The 23,606-nt window shown below is 43.6% G+C and overlaps 1 protein-coding gene across 7 annotated transcripts in view; it reads left to right on the forward strand.

Annotated features, from left to right (window-relative positions):
- The window catches only part of sema6cb (semaphorin 6Cb), a 119,161-nt gene that overhangs the window by 79,278 nt on the left and 16,277 nt on the right, over positions 1–23,606 (forward strand). For all 7 annotated transcript variants that reach the window (XM_064352036.1, XM_064351992.1, XM_064352022.1 and 4 more), the window contains 16 exons: positions 4,432–4,622; positions 7,507–7,621; positions 8,110–8,167; positions 9,529–9,585; positions 10,034–10,135; positions 12,138–12,228; positions 12,509–12,631; positions 12,745–12,833; positions 13,373–13,590; positions 13,923–14,054; positions 14,598–14,753; positions 16,366–16,539; positions 16,825–16,962; positions 18,370–18,447; positions 21,583–21,641; positions 22,218–22,268. In XM_064352036.1, coding sequence (XP_064208106.1) covers positions 4,490–4,622; positions 7,507–7,621; positions 8,110–8,167; positions 9,529–9,585; positions 10,034–10,135; positions 12,138–12,228; positions 12,509–12,631; positions 12,745–12,833; positions 13,373–13,590; positions 13,923–14,054; positions 14,598–14,753; positions 16,366–16,539; positions 16,825–16,962; positions 18,370–18,447; positions 21,583–21,641; positions 22,218–22,268 — 1,774 coding nt within the window. In that variant the 5' untranslated portion in view covers positions 4,432–4,489. The remainder of the gene's footprint in view (positions 1–4,431; positions 4,623–7,506; positions 7,622–8,109; positions 8,168–9,528; positions 9,586–10,033; positions 10,136–12,137; positions 12,229–12,508; positions 12,632–12,744; positions 12,834–13,372; positions 13,591–13,922; positions 14,055–14,597; positions 14,754–16,365; positions 16,540–16,824; positions 16,963–18,369; positions 18,448–21,582; positions 21,642–22,217; positions 22,269–23,606) is intronic.

A 23,606-nucleotide genomic window follows, 5' to 3' on the forward strand; every position in this document is an offset into this window, starting at 1 on the left:
AAGCAACAATACACACATTCTGCAAACTAGTCTCATACTCTCACCCATTGTACCCTATACTCTAAAACAAGTCCACATACTTGTCTGCATATTTTTTTTGATTGCCATTCAGGCCATGATGCAAAATTGTGCTGGCTTTAAATGGTCAAAAGGCATTTGCCATCATGTCAATCAGGCCACTTATAAGAGTCCACAAGAAATGTGCAAGCAAACATACAGTACCTTTCCGGGGTTCGAGTTTAGCCATGGGGTAAACGGGTTCTGCCGTTCCACTTCACCCTCTCCCATTCAACTGTATCTCAGCTCAGAGAGCACTGTGCCTAATCATCCAGGCCGTGTTCCTCCCCATCACCCCGGCTACATGATAGTCCCTGACGGGGCACTGGGAGGGTAATGGTCCATAGAGAGCGGGGGCTAATGTGCCTAATCATGTTTGAAATGACAGCAGAATGTGGGGAAACGCAGCCTAATCGCGTAGGCCAGCGTATAGCAGCGCAGGGGGGTCCATTTTGATTTATTTGGCCACGTACACAGACGGTCTGTAGCCATCTGAAAGATTGAAGGTATCAGTATTGATCTATATGCACGGTGGCATTGAGATTACACTGCTTTTTTTCCCTCTCTCTCTCTCTATAAATGGTATGGTATTGCTATTGCTCGCTGTAAAAATGGTGTAGCTCTGTTACCAGGTCTGAAGTTGTTGGCAGATCCATTGTTTGAAATGAATGACATAAACAACATAAAGCATAATAAATTGAATATAAAAGTGCCATTATGGCTTTGATTGCATGTTTTTTTATGGAATATTGACACTGTGCCAACTGGGATTGTACAGTGAAGCTTGTGCTGCTCAAGAGAACTGATGAATTAATGACAATTAAGTTTTAAAAGGACAATAACAAGGCCTGTTCCAGACACTATAAAGACCTGGCATTCTTTTAGCGAGGCTGTCCAATTTGCACACTAGGGATGAACAGGGCGAGGGATGTCTTGCCGTACAACAGGAGCCGGATTGACAGTGAATCTAAATGAATGTCAGTTAATCGATGGGCAGCCTTGGCGGCCCAGAACCCTCTGCTGCACAAAGAGACCCCAAACTGACTGTGTGTCCCAGATGGCTTAACAAGTCCGCTTCATTAAAACCAGGAGAACGGAATCTTAAAAATCTAAATGAGTACAAAGAGAGAGGGGGATCAGCGGTGGCTTATATCCAATCGACAGCTGTCAGCTCATCAGTCTCTCACTTCCAGAGCCTTTGAACAGCAATTGATTAAAGAACAAACCTCCATAGTCTGGGATTAATAGAGGAGTGCGTGTGTGTGTGCGCATGCGCCTGTGATGTTGTTTTGGAGTTTGTGAATAGCGTAGGTGGTTGAGAGTGTGGCAAGTCCTAGCATGAAGAAACAAGGTCCAGCCAGTGTCTGTGGGTGTACAGCCCACACCCATTTTTCGGGTTTCTCTACTTGGCACCCTGAAGAGGTACAGATTGGAACTGTGGACTGGAAAGAGGACAGCCTCCGTTCAGAACGGCCACTGAGGCTGTTCCTAAGCTGCGGCGATGGAAAGGGGTCAGAGGAGGTGTCGGTGGCGAGTTCATTAACACTAGCCTCACAAAGGGAAATCCAACTCTAAAGCGTGTGATTGAAGTTGTTTAATCGGCCTGGGCGACGCTTCCGCAGCCTTCGAGGAGCTTTGTGCCAGCGACGGCTCGAGCCAGCGTCTTTCAGCGCCCGCGACGGCTGCCAGGCGCTCTGCCGTCGCGATGCCACCGTGATCCAGGCGCGCGTATTTATAGCTGCAGCAGTGCTCTCTGCCACCGGAGAGGCCAAGCCATGCATCTGTCACAGGGCCGGCGTTTAATACCAGGCCTCCGGTGCGCTGGAATGGATCAGATGCAGAGCACTTCAGAGACTTTCATGGATTTTCTCTCCCCCCACAGTTGTCAACTGTTTTCAGCTTCTTTACTGATTTCTTCTCAGGAACAGAGTTTCTTTCAAACCCTTTCTGACTTGGTTTGCATGGATGTTCACTTTTGAAAGCCACCCAGTTGCAGATACTGTGCATCTGGTGCACTTGCATAAGCTCTTGCATAAGCTATTGTTGGTGTGTCAGTGGAGTGCTCTTACAGTCTTGCTCATTTCTCGTGTGTCACTTTAGATCAGTTGTTTTCCTTTTCAGTGCTTTCCAGTCATCTGATGTCCCCTGTCAACACACACTGGTTAAGAGTGAATGCATTCTTTCCTCATGGTCTTTGCCTTAAGGCTTCATTTGCTGCCTGTGACACTTACTGAGACCGTGACATCAGGTGTGTTGTATTTTCAGTTGGTCCCGTTTAATTCAAGAGCGCTGAGCGTACCCAGCAGGTGATGTGACAGTCCACAGTCCTCTTCTGCACTGTTTCACTGTCGCATCATGTAAAAGTGGGAGGCTACTGCCGTGACCTCACAGAATGCCATAGAAATTTAAACCGCTTCAGGTAGGAGTGCTTTACTGAAATGTGGACTAGCAGGAGATACACTCTGCTCTGAGTTTCAACCAAGAAACTGCATAGCAAATACACTAATTCCTCACATGTTTGCCTCACAGATCGGCCCCACCCCACCTATCCCCTTCTGTATTTTTGGGACCTCATTGACCCAGTGCTGACATTTTAAGTTGGAATGGAATTAGAATTGGAATAGAGTTAGAATTTCACTTTCTGTTGAGAAAAAGCTTGAAACAATTTCTAGAAAATGGTGTGATGTGGAAAAAGATGGTTTATCTCCTGATTTTACATTGGGGAAGCACAAAGTGATAGACATTATAAATGTGGCAACTAGCAGTCTATTCCAGTCAGAAACGAAAACACGGAGTGCTAAATGAACCATTGTATCAAGCAGTGTTTACTTGGTTTGACCAAGCACAGGACAGGATTATTTAAATTTCAGGTACAATTTTGTTTTGCGAAGTCCTGCTATGTTTTACTGTGTTGCTGAAGGCTTCTCTTTAAAAATGTTCAGCAACATTTGCTTTACCATGCACTATAAGGCTACAGAGCACTGTTAAGGTTTTTTGCATTGAAGAATTGAAAAATGATGTCATGTTCAATAGTTAAATCCATGTGTGCATAACTTGAAATATCTTTTCTGCCAACTTCTGCCAACATTTTCAGTTTAAATCTCTTTCTTTTCCATTCTGCCTCTGGTCCCAACGGTATTGGATAGATGAGGGATTATGAGTCGCTTAGCTCAGCGGGTGGTGTCTGTGGTGCGGCCAGGTGGAGATGTAATTAGAAGTCACCACGGATGTGGTTGGAAATTTGCCATTTCCTGCAAGTCACTGCCACTTTGTCTGTTCTCTGTGTGGAAATTGCCATTGTCTCATCCATCAGTCACATTGTCTCAGCGCATTACACAGTCTTACAATGCTGGTGGCTGTAATTCTTGAAGTGAACTGAGGCAGACACTAATCTTTCTAATTTATTGGTTTGTGATTATTGCCTGACCTCATCACAAAAAGCAGCTTTCTCCCCTGAATCAGAATGGGCCTGCATGCGATTAATATGGATGACTATCCTTATCTCTGAAATCTGCTTCTGATTGCTTTATAACTGTGGGCTGATGTTTCTAAAGGCTGAACGCACAGTTCACAAGTGGGACCCTTTCTGTCTTCGCTAAAGCAAATCGCCTGCCATCCGTTTGCTGTCACCCTTCACCTTGGAAAGATGCAGCAAATGTTGAAATGAGCATTTTGTCACAATTTGGAATGCACCCAAGAATTTAATATTTCAATCAAAGTAAAACAGAAGTTCTGGTCTGTCCCTGTGATGGAGTTTGGTCTCTTTTTTTTTGGAATATTTTTTCTTCCGGAAAACTGGGACCTTGCACCTCCCAGTCGGCCTTTTGACGCAGCAGACAGAAAGAGGCGGATTCCTGAGGGACACCGGCGTTTATTGTGTTAGCTCACCTGTGAAAGACTCACGGCGAGTAGGTTAATGCACAGTCGCGCGCTCACCACGTTCCCCTTGAGCAGCACATGCTGATGAGAACGTGCTGTGCTGTCCAACGCTGTTATAAATATAGGAGCTTCGGCTGGCAAATTAGTCACCTTTCAAAGGTGCGATTGTTGATGTGGGGAGCTCAGTTGAGATGGCCAATATCTGAGCTGGGCTTTCTATTTTTTTCCTTCCTCCTTTAGTAACACCTCCATTTTCAGAGAATAGACTACTTTTGTGTTCATAGACGTTGATCAAGAATGAGCCTAGTTTTATTACATTTTAAATTGTAATAAAGGAGCTTAATTGGCATACAACATGAAAAATGATAGATATTGCATCCCATCCTTAACCAAATATTTCGTTCTCCCTGCCAATGTAAGAACTTGTAATTTATAGCAATTGCTCCATTTCCTCATATGATAATTCTGTTGTCTTTGTCTATCTCTCACTGACAGGGCACCTGCAGCTGCCCGGCATGGTAACCTGCTGAGGTCCAGTCCCCCATTTCTGGAGATGAGGCTTACCCCGGGGCTGCGGCCCCTTCTGATGGTGGCACTCACCTTGGCTTCCTGTGTGCTCCAAGTGTCCATCGCAGCTGCACCCTTCCCCAAGGATCTGGAACCAATCAGCATTGTTGGCAGGCAGTGTAAGCTCCTCGTGATTGGATGTCACAGGTTCTAAAGAATGACAATGTGCTTATCAGCCTCGTATGTGTGAATTTAGCTTGCACTGAGAAAACCCATCAGCTCTGCACTAATATTGCTGTACTGTATTCCAATATGGCTTGCCTCACTTACAAAAAACTGTTGTTGTAAATTTTGCTAGTGGCATATGGAGAAGCCATTACGCAATTCTTTCTGATCTATGGGATCATTGAGTGCAATTGGGGGCGCCGCCTTGATTAATTTAAGGTCCCCTTAATTGATTAAAGAGCTTGCTGTAGAAATGACCTGGACTGGGATGGAATAATCTATTCAGTAAAATATAGGGCCATTAGTAGAAATAGCCAGACAAAAAGTAGATCCCATAGGAGGTATAATGAGAACCATTCGTCACCAATTTATACAAGTGACATTACCTCAGAATCAAGAGAGGTCCGTAAAGCATGGTGATACAATAATGTTGGATAGAAAATTATCTTTCAATTTGCATTAATTGGAAGAACTGCATTGGTTTGCTTACCACATTTGAAAACCTTTGAGAGAAACTGCTTAGAAGAAATTACACCACCGTCATAGTGGATCGGGGAGTGGACACTGTTCTGACCTAGGGCAATGCACACCTGATGAAAGATAACATTTAAAACATCAAATTGTAATTATGTGAGAGAAAGCACAAAGAAACAAATATATATGATCTAAAGAAAGCTAGAAACCTAGAGAGAAAGGGAAAAAAATTTGTAGATTATAAGTTCAAATACATCTTCTGTCTTAGAGGTTGCTCTTGCTCCTCATGTGCTAGCCTGAAGGCAACCCAGGAGCACTTTTTAACACAATGCACTTCTGTTGGTCACAGTGTCTGTCCCAGCTGATCGATTAGCTGGGAGCCTTGCTTTTGTTTTCTCTGTCTCTTGGAATAAACTTTCAGCACATAATGTGCTGTAGCCGTCCGGGTTACATAATGAACTGCAGTGTCCTGTGGTGATGCGGCACTTGCCAGTCATGGGATACAGCACCACCCCCCTGCCGCATTAGTACACGGCAATCCTGGGGAACTGCAACCAACGGAATAACAGCAATGAGACTCAAAACATCAGTGTTTAAGGGGTCACTAACTTTTCTAATCTTAAATATAATCTTGTTCAGTGCGAAAGTAAATCCAAGAGAGAGTATTCAGTTGGATGTAACTTTTTGGAATTTGTAGGTCTTTGTGTAATGGTCTTTGAATATGTATGTTTAGTATGTCCAAAAAAGTACATGTCCTGAGGCTCACCCATTAGTATTTTTTAATTGCGTATTTTGTTTTTTATCCCCAGTTTCTACGTTCAGTTGTATTTGTAGCCAGTTTTATTTTTTCAAAGTCCTCAGTCAATTAGGTCCTATGCGCTTCCAGCCACCATTTTCTATTCAGTCTGCAGTGCACTAGTGCTGCACTGTCATTATGTCTGAAGTGTAGCCTTCAAGTGCAGCTGGCATAGTCAAACTGCAGATTGACCAGAGCAGCCACTGATGACTACACAGCCTGATTCCTTGGGTGACGCTACAGCCAGTTATGCTCGGTAGGGGGTTGTTGCTGCCCACTGTGAGAGACCCACTCATTAAACCCTGTCTTAGGTGAGATGAACCACCTAGCAGCCCCCAATTACTGATTTCTACAGAACACTTGGTTAAAATATTTTAGTGTATATTCCTGATAATCTTTCAGAGAAGCACTGTGCGTACACCCTGGTCGCCTCCATCTATAGTTTGTCATAAACACGCAGTTTAATTGGCTGATTTTTTTTCAGGACAGGCTTTATGGAAGTGCAGTAAAGGCAGTGAGCCATTCTTTGGAACAATTCTGCTGAAATTAGGTGAAACCCTCAAGGGCTCCAGCGAAGAAGAATAGGACTATAATTAGAATAGTTAAACTCTTGAACACTGTAATTTGCTTCCCTCCATCAATGCTTGGCTCACATTCAACCTCAGTGTGTTGTGGAATTAGAACTGCAGTGAGAGAACAATTATGTCAATTGTTTAATTAGAGGGGCCCCATATTGAGTGTGTGTTCAGAGTGTCCATCTTTACGTGAGAAGATTGAGGGTCTGTCCCTAGTGGCGTCGTGCTAAATGTGTTTTTGACTGCTTGGTGCCATTGTGGCCCAACGTGACACTGAAATGGACTGCATTTATAGCCACGTCGTGAACTGGAATTCTTTCCAGGGGGTGTGCTTGGCTGTTTCCCTAGAATGAAATCAGTAAGACACCCACGCTCAAATGCAGCCTTCATTTAATTACATCATTCACTCTTGAACAATCATGATGTTTTCGCGAATATATGTTTAAATGCCCTTTTTTTGTATCCTAACGTGTAATTCATATGCTATATACATAGTAATACACATTATTTACAAAATAAATATAATAAATGAATGTAAGATTTAAATGACTGACTTTATGTTTTGACCGCATTGGTACCATTGGCTTGGATTGAAATGGGTGGCTGAAAGACCTTTACTGGAGCCAGCCATGCTGGCGCTAGAGAGCAACACCTCTTACCAAAGCCAGGAAGTGAGCTTCAAAAACAAAGCCTGGCCCCGGCCCCCTGCTTTGGCCACAGCTACTTGCAGTACGGTTATGTCATCCATGGTGGCAAGCTGACTCACTAAATTAACTGCATTGAATACCAAGGAGAGAGAATATTTGATGAGCATACAGTACTGCTTAGCCCTTACCCTTTATGTTGGTTGAAGGTTTTATGCGCAAAAGATGTGATATTTTGCTTTACAGCTCAGCTTTTTTTGCCCTGCGGTATTAATCAATGCACAGGTGACCTGCGGGGCTCACTGAACGGCGCAAACGTAATTGTTTGCAATTGTCTGTCCTTCCACAGACTCCTACCTGTACCCCAGCTTCCAGGGCCTCCTGTCCGACAATGACACCGAACGGCTGGGCCTGGACTTCCAGAGAATGCTGCGCATCAACCACATGCTGTACATCGCAGCCAGGTCCGCGCCACACGCCCGCCCGCCCGCTCGCTTGCCTCCGATCCAGCAGACCACTCCTGCAGTTACCACATTCATTTGCCTAGCTGATGCCTTTTTCTGAGAGCACTTCCTGCGCTTACATTGGACATGGTGTCCAATAACACAGCTGCTTTTTAGACTGATGTGGCTGTAAGGTTGTATGATTTGTTCAAGGGTACCTTTCTCCTGTTGTGCTATGGCCTGATCCGTCTCACAGCTGATCCATCTAGGCCCTCAAACTTGTTGCACCAGTCCAGCGGAAAAGTCAGTAATTATATACGTTTAATACGTCTGTCACTGGTTAATTACAGCTCTGAAAAACAAATCAATCTTGTTTCTGCTAAGGAGTATCCGGGACGGCAGATTGGGAGGGCTTTGCTCTTGTCCACAGACTTTGCACACCGCTCAGACGGTTGGATGAGAGGGGGATAAAGAGTCACTGAAAGCCTTCTGCCCTCTGTTTGTTGCAGGGATCACGTGTTTGCTGTCAATCTTAGCGCCTCTGCTGAGAAGATCATCCCGCAGCAGGTGAGCGCAAACCTCCCTCAGGTACTGCTGTGAACTGCTCACCTCTGCCGCCAGCTTCCAGTTTCATTCATTTTTCCACCACTAAACGGTCTTTTTTTTTTTTCAAATCTAATTTGTATTTTCAAAGCTGCATCCTTCACAGGTTTGTGGTGCAGTTGCTCCACTTTAAGTGATTTAAATGTTACAAGCTGTCTATTCGTCTTTTTCCCATGCTTTTATGGATTTGTTTTTGTTTTACTTTATTCAAAGAGAAGGACAGAACAGAGGGTAACAGATAGAGATCACAGAAAGTGTGATGGTGAAGAATTGAGCCCCCAGCCACATACAGGAGGGGATTCAGATATTTGTTCATGGGTTAACATTTGGCTACCCTACCAGACACACGTTTCACCTGCAATTTATTTTTCAAAGAGGATTGCCAAAATGGTTCTGTAAATGGGATGGCACAACAATAACACATGCATTATTGTTTTGAATTAGACTGATGTTGTTTAACACTATTATTTTCGACGGCATTATTAATTTTAACAATGTAAAGGCAGCCAAATGAGAATAGCCTGTGTGCACAACTGATGTGAGTAGACAGAGCACTGAGACTATGCCACACAGTATGGTGTGGTGTTCTCTTTCTAAATTGCAAGCAGTGGTACCAATCTTACATCCTCTGGCCTCCTAAGCTTCCCCATCTCTGACACGAGCACCTCAGATACACCACACACAGCTGTGCACAAGCCTGACCCATGAAAAGTATTATTTTCAGATAGGATCTGTTAATATTTCTCCAGCCCAAGGTGGGGTCCCCTCACTTCCCAGCATCCTTAGCTCCCCTGATGAGGTGTCTCATCCTGAGGGGCATGCAGAAGGGTCAGTAAATCACCCTTGCAGTCTTGACTGCCTAATGCTGGCCCACAATACATCAGGACATTCCAGCCACACAAGCTTGTTAAGTAGCTGATGGATTTCTCCCCGTCGACTCTATCCTAAGTTCAGGAGACGTGCGGCAACTGCTAATGTTCCAGGAGATAATAGGCAGGAGAGGGGACTTCGTTAGAGCTGGCCCTCTCCACAGCCCAAGCCCTATTAGAGAGAACTCCGAGCACTGCCTTAAAAATGAAGTGTTTCTCAGCCCTATGCAATCGCTCATGCTACACTTTGTGAATGCAGGCTCTAATGCAGAAATCTAAAGTTCAGCACACTCAAACTTCGCACCCACTAACCGGCCCAGGTGATTACACTTGCCAGTGTGTTCACTGCGTTCTCTTGCGTGTGTTCCTTCAACACAGCAGGTAACCCTTGTTACTGTTGAGCTAAAATGGAAGTACACCTCTGTTCTTGTTTACAGTCTCTTCTGTGTGTTGCAGAAGCTGACGTGGAAAACGAAAGATGTGGAGAAGTGCACCGTGAGAGGCAAAAACAGCGTGAGTGTCTTTTTCACTTTATCTCCCTCCATCTCTCTTTAGCACTCCCTTCTTTTCTCTGCTGCATTGTCACCCCCTTTACCCTTGTCCTCCTCCTCTGTGTTTTGCAGCTGCTTTGTGGGAAAGTATTGTCAGCAGTTGTTCAGCTCCCAGATCAAAATCTGCTCCCCTGGTTATCAGTAGACAGGTAGCTGTGGAGTAATGTTACTCCAAGGCCAGAGAAGTGAGACTCAGGGCTCAGGTAGCACCAAAGGGCTCAGTGGAGGGATTATAACAGGGATGTGTGTGTGTGTGTTTATGTGTGTGTGTGTTTATGTGTGTGTATGCGTGTATACATGTACTCAGGTGCACGAACCATGCTCCAGGTAAAAGCCCCGCAATGCGGGGAGGCACTGTCATAGAAGTCTGTCGTCTGTCATTTTCTTAAAGCAGAGGCTTGTGTTTGCAGGATGAGTGCTACAACTACATAAAAGTGCTGGTGCCTCGTAACGACGAGACTTTGTTTGCCTGCGGCACCAACGCCTTCAACCCCACCTGCCGCAACTACAAGGTACGCTGCCTGCTTCCGTTTTCTCTCATTGTCGAGTTTGCAGTTTCACAGGAGCTCAAAACAGAAGGAAGTGCCCTTCAGGTTTGCGTAATGGATACTTTTAAGCCTTTACTCAGTCGTATTTATTCATACAGTGTAAGTGTCAATGGCACTTTACTAATAGGTTTAGTTGGTTTAGTTGTATCTCAGGTCAACAAAATAGTTGAATTTAAGGAAACTGACTTTGGGTGAACTGCTTGTGTAGAAATTTCAGGGAATATGTGTTTTAGAAATTGCATGCTTGATTCAATTGTAGATGGAAGTTTGCCATCTGAATAAATAGTTGTTTTCTTGTCAGTAGAATCATGCTGGGAATTCTGGTGTTGAAACTGACTGGTCGCAATACTGAGTCACAAACTAACAGCTGAACCAATCAAGACACAATCTTCTGCCTGATATGAAACCCAGAGTGAAAATGAAGCAGCCATCTGCACTCAGAGACAACAGTGTCACAGCAGCATGATAGCAGGGTCATTTCAGGTCTAATATAAAACTGTAAAAATGAAATAAGAATTAAGGAGTTTAGCAGTTAAAAATTGACGTCAAAGTCTGTGACAATTGATTCACGGTACTGTGTTTGGAACACTGAAGAAATAATTTGTTCGTAAAAATATAAGAATCATAGGGAGTTCTCAGGCAGTCACTGCAGTCCGTAAAGACGAGACTTCTATATCGCTGTGTACATTCTTCAGACCTGTGGAAATGCTTAACTCATAATCAAGCACATATACTTCTCTCACCAAGTTTGAAAAAGCTGATCTGATGCTTCTGTAGACAAAAATGGGATGAACTTTGGACGCTGTAACTTGTAAACTATCTGCAGTGATATTTGAAAAGGCATGAGGTTTTGGAGAGGTGGTGTGGGCTGGGTTTGGCTTTATTTTGCATGGGATGCACTTTCCATAGAAAATGACACCTCTTAGCTTACTGGCTGGTTATTGGAGCCAGATGGATCTCAGACAGATGTTGTGTGCAGCAGGTGGTGCCTGGACTAAAAGTTGAAATCGGTTAGTTCGGTGTTGTTTAATTCACTAATCCACAGCCAAACTTTGTGTGTGAGTCAGCGGCAGCATACGATTTTTTCTTTTTTTGTTTCAGTCAGTAGGGAGTGCATTTATATTGTATTTATACAAGTTGGCAGATTTTGCCGTTTTGTTCTTTTTTTGCATTGACAAATAGGTTAGCGGCTGTCACCGTTCGCACAAGCAGCTGTTCCTGGCTGCCTCCTGCGCTCTGCCTGTAGGAGGTAGCCGCGCACTGCGCTGTGCCCACCTGCGCGGCGCCCTGCCCATTGGGCTTGCACTCATTTTTTTAGGTTGAAGTTGTGCGCCTCGCTAATGATGCCGCACACAGAGCTGCTGAAAGTTCTGCAGGCAAGAGATGTCCTCCGGTTTCTGAAAGGCACGATAACTCACCCAATCTGACTCACTGACCGTTAAATTTTGATGTACAACAAATGAAAAAATTTATACGCTCTATGCTTTTTCCCATTCTCTGTCAAGGGATCTTAATGGCCTCATAGATTACACTGTGCTTTCTGCCTTCCGGGCTAGTGTAGCCTCTTTGGGCAAGGTTACTTTCAGATTGTGTATGAACAGTGTTTATCATGTGTTTTTTTGTTTGTTTGTTATTGACTTGGGTTAGGTTTTTAAATTATGTATTCAGTTTATGCTGCTGCATTCAAAATAAAACCCTGAAAGTGACATCCAGGATGTGCCCCATCTAGCAAACGCCCTCTTCATCATCTTGATATTTTTTTGGTTTTGACACACAATATGAAGATTAGCATTCAGCAGATCTGTTGGGAAATGGAATGAAGCATGATGAAACGGTATGAGATCGCAGTTGAACGGTTTTGATGGAATGTTAACAACTGCGCATTAAGACTGTCAAGCTAAACCGATGAGACGCTCGAACGATCAAAAAAACGCGCTGCCCGATTTAATTTAATTTCCCCTTTCAGATGTCCACTCTTGAGCAGCACGGGGAAGAAGTTGTAGGCCAGGCCCGCTGCCCCTTCGAATCGCGGCAGTCCAACGTGGGTCTGTTTGCAGGTGAGTTCCCCGAGCTCACCCCCTCTCTGAATTCTGCGTCGGTGATACAGTATGTGCTCGATTACCATCTGAAAGCCGAGTCCTGCTGGTATTGCTGTGAGCTGTAAAGTGTCTGGCGCTCATTCATCTCCAGCATGCATGAAAGGTCAGTATTTGCCTAAGGATTCCACTGAAATGTCATTAAAGGGAGGTCCGGCTGCTTGGGTTTGTTTTGAACATAGTTAACTTGCAGAGCCACAGCTTCAGTATTTTTTTTTTTTTTTTTGGTTTGTTTTTCAAGGTGGTGCCTTCTACTCAGCCACCATGACTGATTTCCTAGCGAGTGACGCAGTGATCTATCGCAGTCTTGGAGAGAGCAGTCCAGTCCTGCGCACCGTAAAATACGACTCCAAGTCGCTCAGAGGTGACTCTTCCTTCATATGACTGTCCTACAGGATCTACACTGCCGAATATCATGTAATGTCATGTGCGATATGTAATAAATATGTATCGTTCCTTTCCTTGTTTTTGTTCCAGAGCCTCATTTTCTCCATGCCATTGAATATGGGAACTATGTGTATTTCTTCTTCAGTGAGATCGCAGTGGAGTACACCACCCTCGGCAAGGTGAGGGTGTGTCTGGTGGCCTTGTGGAGTCCTCTAGAGCCTGAAGGACTTTGATCTGTATTCTGCAAACCCATTGGGTTCCCAAATAGGTGGCATTTTAGTAGCCTTCACAAGCATCTTGCTTCAAAATTATATGCAAAACTGGCCCTTATAACACCTGATTTTCTCAGCCAAGCTCAGAAGTTTTTTTTTTTATTTAATTTTTTTTTTTTTTACCTTATCTGTTTTGTGTTTAATGTCTTAATATGCTTCTATGATCAGAGCAATTACCTTATCATTTTTCAATTTTCGTGAAACTGACTTGAAGGGGTTTATGGATGGTTTTATTTTAATTTCCTCTGGAATTTATCCAATAATTACAAGGACTTTACAGAATAAAGTTTGATCGGTTGATATAGGGCTCTCCCCTGAATGGTAGACCGGTGGGCATTATCCTCTTTTCTCCATAGCAGGCTCATACATGCCTTGGTGTTATCATCTTTATCACCAATTCTGGTTACTTTTCTCTCCTCCTACGATGGCTGTCTCGCACACTGCAGGTGGTGTTCTCCCGGGTGGCCCGTGTCTGTAAGAACGACAATGGCGGGTCCCCTCGGGTACTCGAGCGCTATTGGACCTCGTTCCTGAAGGCCCGCCTCAACTGCTCCGTGCCAGGCGATTCCTTCTTTTACTTTGACGTGCTGCAATCCCTGACCAATGTGATGCAGATCAACCAGAGGCCCACCGTGCTCGGCGTCTTCACCACACAGGCCAACAGGTGAGTCAGTCGGTTGTCTGTCGAAGAAATATTCATACATGAACTCATAGGATTGTGCACAGTCAGAGATGAGCAGAAAAATCATAAACAATGAGACAAATGAGCAGTGCCAACTTAAAAAATATACAAATGGTCATTATGCATTTATATACCAAATATGCCCATATTATGTGTGCATGCGTGTGTGTGTGCACCAAAAGAGTCTACCCTTGTTACTGAGCGTTTATTACTCTTAGAGTTGTGGTGTGGGAACATCTCAGAATGTTATGTGTGGTATGGAGAGTCGGTGTACACAGGGATAAAAGCCTGCTCTGCATGGATATGCCCTCCAGTATAACAGGCTCTGCAGTGTGTGCCTTCTACATGGACGACATCGAGAAGGTCTTCAGTGGAAAGTTCAAAGAACAGAAGAGCAGTGAGCTGGCCTGGACACCGGTGCCCGAGGAGCAGGTGCCTAGACCCAGGTGAGAGGGTCCTGCTGATAGTGGAAGGGGCCTGGAGATGGTGGGCTTGCATGCCCTGTTTAGATATACTTGGGCGACAGCCAATTTGAAAGCGTCCTATCCCATTGTGGTTTGCTCCTCTGGGGCTGAGCTACTTCAGTGACGAGTATCAATAGAACAGTCTCTGCATTATTCATTAGGCAACAAAAAATAGTGTAGAGTTTTATTTTAGTTGATGGTAGCAGACCTTGCATTAATTAACAGTTGTAATTTATAGGCACATTAAATGTGATACCAGAAAGGGAAAGAGAGGACACAGGCTCTTGGGTTGAAAGGTAATGAAAAGAAGATAATTACTTTTCTAAATGTCAATCAAATAAATATGACATGAATACAATTGATGTGGGTGGAAAATGTATGATTTTATTGCACAGTTATTTGAGGAGTATTCATTTAATTTCATTTTCTCCATTTTGAGTCAACCCCTCGATCAAAATAGCTCTGTAATAGCTTCAGAGCAGCACTAATTGTGTCCCCTCTCCCCCCACCATCTTGTCTCCACAGACCGGGGTCCTGTGCTGGTGACGGCCCAGCTGCCTCTTTCAAGTCCTCCACCACCTTTCCTGATGAAATGCTGACCTTCATCAAGTCCTACCCGCTGATGGACGAAGCCGTGCCCTCCGTCAACGACCGGCCCTGCTTCACTCGCACCACTAGCAGGTATGCCCCGTCCCACCCCACCCCACGTCCCTGTCCGCTCTCACGGAGGAACCAATCAAGCACACAGACTAAGGATGCAAATTTTGTGCAGCTCTTTTAATCGATCGTTGGCGCCCATTAATCGATTAGTAATGATTAACTGATTAGCTTCAAATCTACTATATGGCCTATAAAAAGAATGACTTAGAATAGGCCAACCAATTAATGAGTTGAGTATGTCATAGAGGTTTTATTAAGACATGCTCAAACAATCATTTAAGCATGATTTGCATTGTTTATCAAGGCCATAAAGGCAAGAAACAAAATTCTGAAAACACGGAATCACGGAATGAGAAATCTGCTGGAGAGGAGGCACCGCTGACATTTTTATTACAGGCGGGCTGAACTGCCACTGCAATTGTGACAAAAGATATTGCTTATTAATGCTTAACTGTGTAATAAACAAATTAACTGCTTTCGCTGTTTTTTTTTTGTGACAACACGTGTAGCTGCTAAAACAGTCTTATAATTAAAAAACTGATCGGTCTATTCAATAGTGCAGCAAGTGGTAGGTTATTCATTAAACAAAATAGAAGCAAGTTAACAACTTTGTAAAGTAGGCCCCTTGATGTGCCGCAAACAAAAAGGGTAAGTAGAGGAGTGAAATAAATAGGATGAAATGTCATGAAACCCCCAACAAAAGACCGCTGGTAGGCTCTATTACTGAAGGCTGTAACATATAGCCATAACATGATCAACGAAGCCTATATGCCATTACCTAACTTAATACCTAAGCATTTTTGCTTAGGAATATCTACGTGCTTTGGCGTTAGTCTGGTGCACAGAAGGTAGGACCAGCCGCTGAGAAGATGTTCCAGGAATGGACAAATAACGTTCCACTAATGCTGCCAGTAAAGGGAACCATGACTCGTTAACATTCCACCAACCAAGGGGATTTGTGTCCAATGACAAAGAAACGTCTCTCTAATGTAAAATCTAATCGCCAGCATTAGGTTAGTCATTTAAATGGGTAATTTAACAGTTTAATCAATAAAATGAATCGATCAATGTTCTTATTAACGATTAACAGTTACCTGATTTCGTGTTAACATCCCTAATACGGATATAAGAATGCGTAATGAGGAGATAAGGCTATCCGGCTCATTTTTGCTCTGACGTCAACGTCTGACAGAAGGTCAGACTACACCAGCCACGGTGAATCAGGCTCTATTGTCATGATCATGCAGGCTCCCACACAGAGGCTCGTTAACAGCAGTAAAAAATTGTATCTGAAATATGGAAGTGTAATTTACCTATCCCACCAGCTGGCATGCCAACTGTGTCACACCGCGCGCATCGTAGAACTTCTGATGGATGACATCTTTCGGCAGCTCACTGTTTCACATCTCTTTCAGAACGACTCGTCTGTTTTAATCTCCCTGGGGTAAAATACTGAGCGGTCCTCTGACGAGTATGTCCTGAGAATAATGCAATGTGTGATTTTCTGGTTTTTGTTAACAAACAAAAAGCATATGAACACAAAGAGTATTTTAACTAGGTCAGACAGAATATTGTTGTCAAATTTATCATCACGTTGCTTGCTGATTACACCAAAATTTGTGTTCACCTTCAGGTTTAAACTGACCCAGATAGCTGTAGACACTGCAGCCGGGCCCTACAAGAACTACACTGTTCTGTTCCTGGGCTCTGAGGATGGCAGGGTGCTGAAAGTACTGGCGAGCACCCATCCCAATGCCTCCTTCAAGACCCAGCTCCTGGAGGACATTGATGTTTACAACCCCACCAAGTGAGCTCCTGTCAATTAAACCTTCCTGAAAGTAAACCTTCAATTACTGGACAACCGCTTTTTGTACCTGAAAAAGGCTCGTACATCTTATTGCCTTGATGAGCACAGGGAATGTAGAAGACAAAGCCATATGGGTTTAGTTTAGACCTCTATTCTGCTGTGCCACCCTAATTGTCTGCTCTCCTTTTGTCCCTAAAGAAGCAGTTGACTTTTCTCGTAGTTCCTCTACGTCATGTACTCATTCATCCCGGGTCTGTTTTTCATACGTGTTCTGCCGTTCTCCAGGTGTGACGCTCGTGGGGAGGACAGGAGGGTTCTGGGGCTGGAGCTGGATAAGGACCATCATGCCCTGTTTGTGGCCTTCTCCAGCTGCGTCATCCGTGTGCCCCTCAGCCGCTGCGCAGACTACGGCTCCTGTAAGAAGTAAGTGGCACCCGCCGTTGTACTTGCCCCCCTTCCCCCCAACCGCAGATCCATTCTGTCCAGTGAAGCTTTTTTTATGTGAAATTGAACCATCTGATTGGATGGGGGCCAGCAGTCTTACCAAAGGAGACATAGTGTTCGGCCCTGCTTCTTATTACAATCCCATCTCCAGAGTCCGCAAAGCCCAAACAGTCGACATCATGCAGAGATTAGGAGAAAGGATCGTTTTGAAAGGCCCCTTGGTGTTCGATTTCAGGCCCATAACCACTTTGCCACACGTCTTTCATTTCCAGCAAGCAAATTTGGGTCTGGCTCCCATAGTCTGTTTTCCACTCACACTTAATTAAGTGAGAATCTTACTCTGTCACAGTGGGAACAAGAACAGGATCCCGCACTGTTGAGCCTGTGCCTTTGCGGTGGATGGAGAAAATTGGATTTGGCATGGCCAAAATCTGTTACATATAAAATGTTTGAGGAGGCACTGTTGATGTTTTCATAAATGCCTGTATTTTCTGCTGTAGTGAGAACAGTCATTCGTAAGGGTATAGCTGTAAGTTCATACAGTACATTGAGAATAATTATACCTGTACAAGGCAGGATAATGGTGCACTATGAAATACAATTAGTTACGTGTTTTTCTTTACCTCTTGCAAGTGCTAAACAAGGCAGTTTTACTCAACTGAGCACACACTTGGGTAATAGTTCAATACTAAGGAAGAATGTAGATTGTATTCATCCTCCTTTATGAACTGGAAATCTTACTGTAGAAATCTGGCTACTTCTGTGGGATCCACAGCCGAGATCACAATGGCAGGGTGCATTTCAGATGCAGAGTAGAGAATGGAGACGCAGGCTTGTCTATGTCCTGCTGAGGAATGATTCCAAACAGGACTGTGCTGAGCCACGAGGGTGCCTCTGTCCACATCATTTCCAGACAGGGGGCCGATGGAAAATTTTGTGCAAAAAAAATGACAGCTCCCGTAGCTCTAAGGCACCCCTCCCCTTGGTAGAAACTCTGGTGATAGTCCAACCCCCCCCCCCCCCCTACCAAGAGCCCCTGCCAACAGTCCCTCTGGTTTGTCTGTCATTGGAGCTGTGACAGCCAGTCTCAGACTGCCTCTGGCTCCCAGATGCCTTGGGCTGTCAGTAAAATGACTGGCTTTAGGCCTGAGTGGCAGCCACTCGATGTCCTATGTCTGTCTCCCCTCCCCACAAACACCCCCACCCCCACCAGACAGGACAGTATTTCAGAACATTATTTCAGACTTACTGTTTTAACTGTGACCTTTCTCAGTGTCATTTTCAGCATCCTAAAGAGTACTGTGGTTTTAATAGGTTAGTGGATGAATGGGGTCTCCTTCACTTCTGTGGGGATTTTTACGATGCTGTCACTTCTCTGTCTTTCAGGACCTGTCTGTCCTCGCGTGATCCCTACTGCATCTGGCTAAAAAGCGGAAGCTGTACCACCATGACACCTGGATTGAAGTATGTTCTGCTTCGAATTAGGCCCACCAGCTTTGTGCGGTTATTAGCAAACTGGCCACTGACAACAGGAGGTTCAGGTCAATAGCCTTTGCACAGACCTGCTCTCTGTGTGAAAATAGGAGCTTAAGTCATTTTTGTGCGCATTTTCAACGTAGGTCTTCCATACTTCCCATTTTGAATTAAGAGTTTATTTTTGTTTCCTAGCAGTCAGAGATCGGGTACGGTGTGTTTAATACATTGTCTGCTTATTTTACAAGATACCGTATTGTTGCAGAACATTGAGTATCATAAACATGCAAGCTGGAGCCAGTAGTGTAGCACACAGCTACCTAAATATTCTAAGGTCTTTACAGAGGTACAGATCTGAAATTACTTTCTGATATCTATATTTAAGTATAATTGTACCTGAAGTACACTCAAAACTCAGAGTTCCGGCACCAAATAATGAAAACTCTTGTACTGACTTGCCAGAGTAACCAGTACGGTAAGTTCTACATGTTTCATAAAATTGTGTTTATTAATCCTTTAAATGCATTCGCTCAGACATTATATGTAAGCCTCAAATACTGTTCTTGGAAAGATAATAAAAAAAATCAGTTATTGATCAGAGTGACCCAAATGTAATTTATTTATCCATTCTGATGAACTGGAAAGAAGCTATTTGACACTTGGAACTATTGATCACTCAGCTGCCCAGAATGTAGGAGTGTGGAAGCTAAAGGCCAATCAATCTCTTTCTCTACTTCTTTGCGCCCTGTTGCATGTAATCGAAACCAATGTTCAGCTGTGTGGATTTCAATCAGAGCTCATGTACCACACTGCCTGTCTGGAGGGAAATAGTCTTATTTCACTTCGCTTTGGCTTCTCTACAGCCTCCATGTTTTCTATTGTTTTTCCTTTATACACGATGTATCTCTTAATCAATTTGTGCTTCAGTGTTGTCTCAGCAAGCACCACAGGACACTGAGGTCACAGAGTCCTCTGTTCTTCCATTTACACTGACATCAGTGAATGGACTTCATTTCGTGAAGTAATGCATGCTTTTCACAGGCCCTCCCATCTGTTGTATTTTCTGTCCTGCTTTCAGCCAATGTTTAATAGATTTTGTGTGTCTGGGAGAAAGCAAAGCAGATCGTGCAGTGCTTTGATTTATGTCATGATTTAATGTGGAGACAATTGCTGGAATCAAACTAATGAAGTAGGAAAGCCAAGGTAGGCAAATATTTGACTTAGTGTTTCCCCCATGCCGGGTTACGCGTGTGAGGTAAAACAGTGTGAAATGTCCAGAGCTTCAGCCAGGAGAGGCCTCCAGATTCAACAGCTCATAAAGACTGTAATGGACTGAGCCACTTCATGACTGGAGACACACATTCTGAGCCTCCTGGGGGATTATATAAAGTGGGGCTGCTGTTTCGGGAGAGTTGATCCAGAGGTGAGCTGCTAATGCAGTTTCTGCTGATGCTGTCAGGGCTCCAAAGATGCATTGCCAGGGACATTAGCCTCTTGCAAACACATTCAAAAATCTTAGCAACCGAAGAGCAATGTAGATAAATACAGGCCTGTCCAGGAGTTATGTGCAGGGCTGGTTTCAGAGTATGCTACTGTAGAAATAGCCTTTCATGCGTGTGCATTTGTGCGTGCGTGTACGTACGTGCATTGCGTGTGCGTATGTCTTAGCATTTGTGTATGTGTGCATGTCTTGTGTAAGTGTGTGTTTGTGTGTACGTGTGTGTGTGTGCTTCCATGCGTATATGCATGTGTTTTTTGTGTTCGTGCACGTGTGCATACGTTTGGCCGCGTGTTTATATTTGCCTGTCTGTGCGGGTGTGTGGGTTAGTGTTTGTGCACGCGTGCGTGTGTGTGGTGTGTGTGCGTATGTGTTTGTGTGTGCCTGCATGTTTTCTTCACACTCCTCCTTTCCATTGTGAGAGGAGTGTGGCTCGGTGCACACCGCCGGCAAGCCTGCGTCTGGTTAATAAATAGTCCTGTGATAGAGCTCCGCTCTCATCCCACCAGCCCAGCACATCTCAGTTTAATGGAAAGAGGGGACGAAATAATAAGAAGAAAGCGGCAGAATGATTGAATATGCAGCAGGAAGAAAATTGAATAAACTGTATTTGTGTCAGGAACAGATAAAGCACTAGGATGAAACAAACATTTCAGTTGATTTACCTTCCTAATGGGCAATGGGGACAGCCTTCAAGTTGGACCATTTTTGATGCGAGTGTCCTGTGTTCCATTAGTCACGGATGGTGTGCCTGCTTTTTTATCCGTTATTTCACAGCGGTCAGTGCTGTCTATAAATGGATTTGCAGTTGTTTATGTGATGGTGTGCTTGATTGAGAAGGCTTTCTAAACATTAAGCAATTCAATTATTTATCAGCTGGAATTAATTTGCAACGATGGCCTTTTGTATGGCGATCTGCTCATCTATGTTAAAGATGCAGTACCATTCAGCGTGTGAGCCTTCTCCAGGGAGGAATAGAATATCAGCCCTTCATTTTGCTATCTAAAATCAAAGTACAACAGTCCAGAGGGGGGGCAATTCAATATGGCCCGCTCTGAAAAAGTGCATGTTATGAGACAAATTAAATTGCATTTCCTTGTAGGGAAGCGCAGGCTCAGAGGATCTTGAGTAAAAACAGAGAGGGAGAATTGAGATGTGAGGGAGGTAAAGATTAGAGAGATTAAGCAGTTCTGCTGTTCTCAGACTGCAAGCCAACACGCCCGGCACTCCAGTTTGCCTCGTCGTTAAATTTATCCCTGCCACTATAGTAGTGGTAAACACCCTCGTTTCACCTGGCTGAGAGAGCACTTGTGTGCTGGCCTTCGCCCGACTGTTAGTTCTCCTCATTTCACATGGTCATTTACTGTAAAACTGTGGCATTAACGGTTGCTGTATGGCTGACATCTGTGTGGGTGGGGCTTTAATTCACCTGCACAAAGGAAGTGAGACCTTGTGCCGATAGACAAATTGAGTGCTAATTCTGTTTCCCCAGGCTCTATTATCATTATGTATTGTGAAATGGTCACCTAATGCCCAGCTAATTTAGTTTCTAAAACAGAATATGCTTAGATAAATGGGGACCTAACATTATGCATAAACAGACTGTGATATTGAACTTGTTTTTCCAGGGCTGGGCTCGAACAGGATGTAGAGAATGACTACACACAGTATCCAGACGGCTGCCATGGTAAGTCTAAAACTGTCATTACATAGTATCTTCTCAACTAGGCCCGGAAAATTTACTATAAAAAACTTCCTTTGCTTGTCACATCTGTGTACTCGCACCCCCTCTTTATTGTCAGTTGTAAATTACAGGAAAATTGTAGATCACGGCAATAAACATATCTAAGGTATATCAAATGAAATCCCTTATAACTTTGATACACACAGGTTCTGTGCATATTGCTATGCTATCCTTCACCCATCTGTCATATAAAATGTAATTCTCAGTTCTAATATTACACACTTGAGGGGAATTCATCTCTGCAAGGAGCTATGAGGGGTGAAGTCATAGTACCAATGACCACCTTGCTGAAATTATGCCATTATCAGTGGCAATAGGCTGTCACTGTAGACCTGCTATTGAATGAGCTTTCTTTATTGCGCTGCATTTTCCCTGCATATTGGTTCAAGCTTTCATCAGAGTGTAGTACTGGAATATTACTGCTACCATTTGTTGTTGGTTGGTAATTTTTTTTTAGTATTTTTTTTTAGCATATTTTTGTCAAATTTATTTACTCTTTTGTGCTTTTCCCATTTGTAGACATCCTGGCTACCACTCGCAAGCAAAACACTGCTGCTGATTCTGCTTATGGTCAGTTTACTTTAGTTTTTTCTTGATTCTTACTTTATTTCCACCCACATTGCGTTTTCTGCTGATGGAAGATATAAAAATGCTACAAATACTCCCATCCTCAAGCCTCAGCCCCAAGTGAAAGACCCATCTCATTTAGTTTCTAAGTTGTATGGGGAAGTGGTCACATGGTTAACTGTTAACGTCTTGTGAAGTCATCAGATTTGGTTCTTCTTTCTTTTTTTTCAGTTTTATGTTTTTATTCTTGTACCACATTTCATCGCTTGTCTTACATTGCACAATGTAATCATACCAAGGTTCAAACATATTTGCTGTCACGTGAGGCGACTTGTTTTCTCTACACACCTTTCAAACAAATTCAGTATGCTCAAAATATGCTTAAAAATACATACGCTTGAAAAACATGTTACCGTCTTTGAGCTAGTGCCTCAAATACTTATATAATTGTTATCGAAAGGTATCTGCGGATTCATATTTACGGTCGTTTCTTTTTTTTTCCCAATATGTAGTTGTATGCAAGCATGAATGCATATGCTTTACCACTTGGCTGGTTGTAGAAAAACAACCTTTCAGAAACTTAATCAAGTACAACTTTTGTATGTTTTATATATATATATATATATATATTTTTTTTTTTGCATCTGTTCAAATTTGAGAGCATCCATGAATGCTCTTACTGTCGAAGAGTTTGTGGAATATAACATAGAGGATACAAATGCTGCAGATCTTGGAGCCGTTGTTCAGAACAGCAAAAATATTTTTTGGGCTGAGCAGGGTTCTTTTTTTAAACGAAACTAAAAGATTCTCTGGAGCACATTGTTTCTGTGGTCGTATGTTCTCATTAGCCGGGGTGCCCAGAATTGCATTGCTTTAAAATGGAGGCAGAATGCTCAGAGAAACTATTGTGCGAAACGCACGTGTGCTGCATTGTCATTTAGCAAATAGACCTGCAGTGTGCTGTGCGTATCTCAAATTGCTATAAATTGTAAACCAATGTGGGCATAAGTCCAAACTACTCAATACATGACATAAATTACAGAGCTACTTGAATCGTTTTAACTCTGTCGATGGCTTTTTTTCGTGCACCTGTAGAGTGGGGCTGCCAAATATAGTTTGAGAAAGAAACCAAATGAACCCTCTGACTCACTCGGGTTCGTGCATTGATTATGAGGAAAAAAGTTGGAACTGTGCTCGCTGCTTCACAATCCTTATTTAACCCGGATTTTGTTGCGCATCCAGTGAAGTGCGGGCCAGTAATTGCGACGCATCCATTCTGTTGTGTTTACCGCAGCGCTAATTATCGCCGTCAGATCATCAGAGCCTGTGTGAGAGACAGGG

Source organism: Anguilla rostrata, chromosome 1 (assembly GCF_018555375.3).
Source record: "Anguilla rostrata isolate EN2019 chromosome 1, ASM1855537v3, whole genome shotgun sequence".
Lineage (NCBI taxonomy): Eukaryota > Metazoa > Chordata > Actinopteri > Anguilliformes > Anguillidae > Anguilla > Anguilla rostrata.